We start from the raw sequence: 1,243 nt of genomic DNA, 5'->3' as shown, positions 1-1,243 counted from the left end.
CTGCCAGCAGGATGGCATCTGGTTTGGTCTCCAGCGAGTCCTTCAGCTCCCAGACCAGGCTGGCGTGACCCTGCCTGCAGGGCAAGGGGGGGGCGGGAGGATGCAGCCCGGGGGCACCCCGAACCAGCCCTGACTCCGGGGATGGGGACCGGGGGCAGGAGCTGAGCCCTGGCAGCACTCACCACACCAAGGGGTGGTCGAAGGGGTGGATGCTGACCCAGCCCTCGGTCTGTGCCAGCTCCAGGGCTCTCCTGTTGGCTTCATCCCACACCTTGGGGGGGGGAAGGGAGCTCAGCGGGGCCACATCCAGCCCTTGCACCCCGGAGATGAGTGCCTTGTCACCGTGGGGCCAGGGGACACCAGAAACCCACGCAGGGCACTGGGCTGAGGTAGGGGTCCCTGGGGTGACCCTGCCGCAATGCCGGGTGCAGGTGATGCAGGAGGGGGACTTTTTGGGATGGGATTTGCCATGCGCATCCCCGGCATCGCAGAGCGGGCCGAGCTCAGGCTCAGTCCCCTCTGGTCTCCCCAGACCCCAGTTTTAGGGGGCTGCTGCAGGGGTACCTGGCCGGAGACCTCCACCTCCGCCCCCAGCTCCTCCAGCTTGTGCACGGTGGCGGGGCCGGTGGTGCTGGGGACCACGACGGTGACCGGCAACCCCAGCTTCTTGGCCGCGTACGCCGCTGCCAGGCCCGCGTTCCCCCCTGAGGAAAATGGGGGTCAGGCAGGGCTCGGCCCCCCCTGCACCTCCCATATTACTCATGAGCATCCCCCATAGCTCCCCCCGCCTCAGCTCTGGGCCCAATTACCTGAGGAGCAAACGAAGTGGCGGCAGCCCTTCTTGGCAACCTGAAAGGCAGGAGGGAAGGAAGGAAGGAAGAAAGGACAGAAGGAAGGAAGGGGAAAAGGCAGGAGGGAAGGAAGGAAGGAAGAAAGGACAGAAGGAAGGAAGGGGACAGCTGCGTCCCCCCGCCGTGCCCCCCATAAGGGCACAGGCAGCACCCTGCCCACGCAGTGCCTGCGCTCACCTCCTGGCAGAGGTGGCCGATGCCTCGGATCTTGAAGGAGCCTGTGGGCTGTACGTTTTCCAGCTTCATGTAGACCTTGGTGCCCGCTGCCTGGGACAGGGGCAGGCTCTCCAGGACGGGCGAGATGATGTGGAAGGGCTTCTTGCCCCCGCCGGGCTGGGCTGCCATGGCCCCGGCGATGGATGGTCTGCCAGGGAGAGGTGGGGGAGGCACCC

At 66.5% G+C, this 1,243-nt stretch overlaps 2 protein-coding genes across 2 annotated transcripts in view; both read right to left on the bottom strand.

The window, feature by feature from the left end:
* The window catches only part of SDSL (serine dehydratase-like), a 2,829-nt gene extending 1,633 nt beyond the window's left edge, over positions 1-1,196 (bottom strand). Inside the window, exons 1-5 of the mRNA XM_009330885.1 lie at positions 1,029-1,196; positions 810-849; positions 565-704; positions 183-271; positions 5-74 (exon numbers count right to left, since the gene is read on the bottom strand). Coding sequence (XP_009329160.1) covers positions 5-74; positions 183-271; positions 565-704; positions 810-849; positions 1,029-1,196 — 507 coding nt within the window. The remainder of the gene's footprint in view (positions 1-4; positions 75-182; positions 272-564; positions 705-809; positions 850-1,028) is intronic.
* The window catches only part of PLBD2 (phospholipase B domain containing 2), a 10,247-nt gene that overhangs the window by 3,931 nt on the left and 5,073 nt on the right, over positions 1-1,243 (bottom strand). The gene's annotated exons all lie outside the window — the stretch shown is intronic.

The sequence above is a fragment of the Pygoscelis adeliae genome, unplaced genomic scaffold (genome assembly GCF_000699105.1).
Source record: "Pygoscelis adeliae isolate BGI_AS28 unplaced genomic scaffold, ASM69910v1 Scaffold358, whole genome shotgun sequence".
In the NCBI taxonomy this organism is placed as follows: Eukaryota; Metazoa; Chordata; class Aves; order Sphenisciformes; family Spheniscidae; genus Pygoscelis; species Pygoscelis adeliae.
This window is presented reverse-complemented; position numbering and strand designations above follow the sequence as displayed.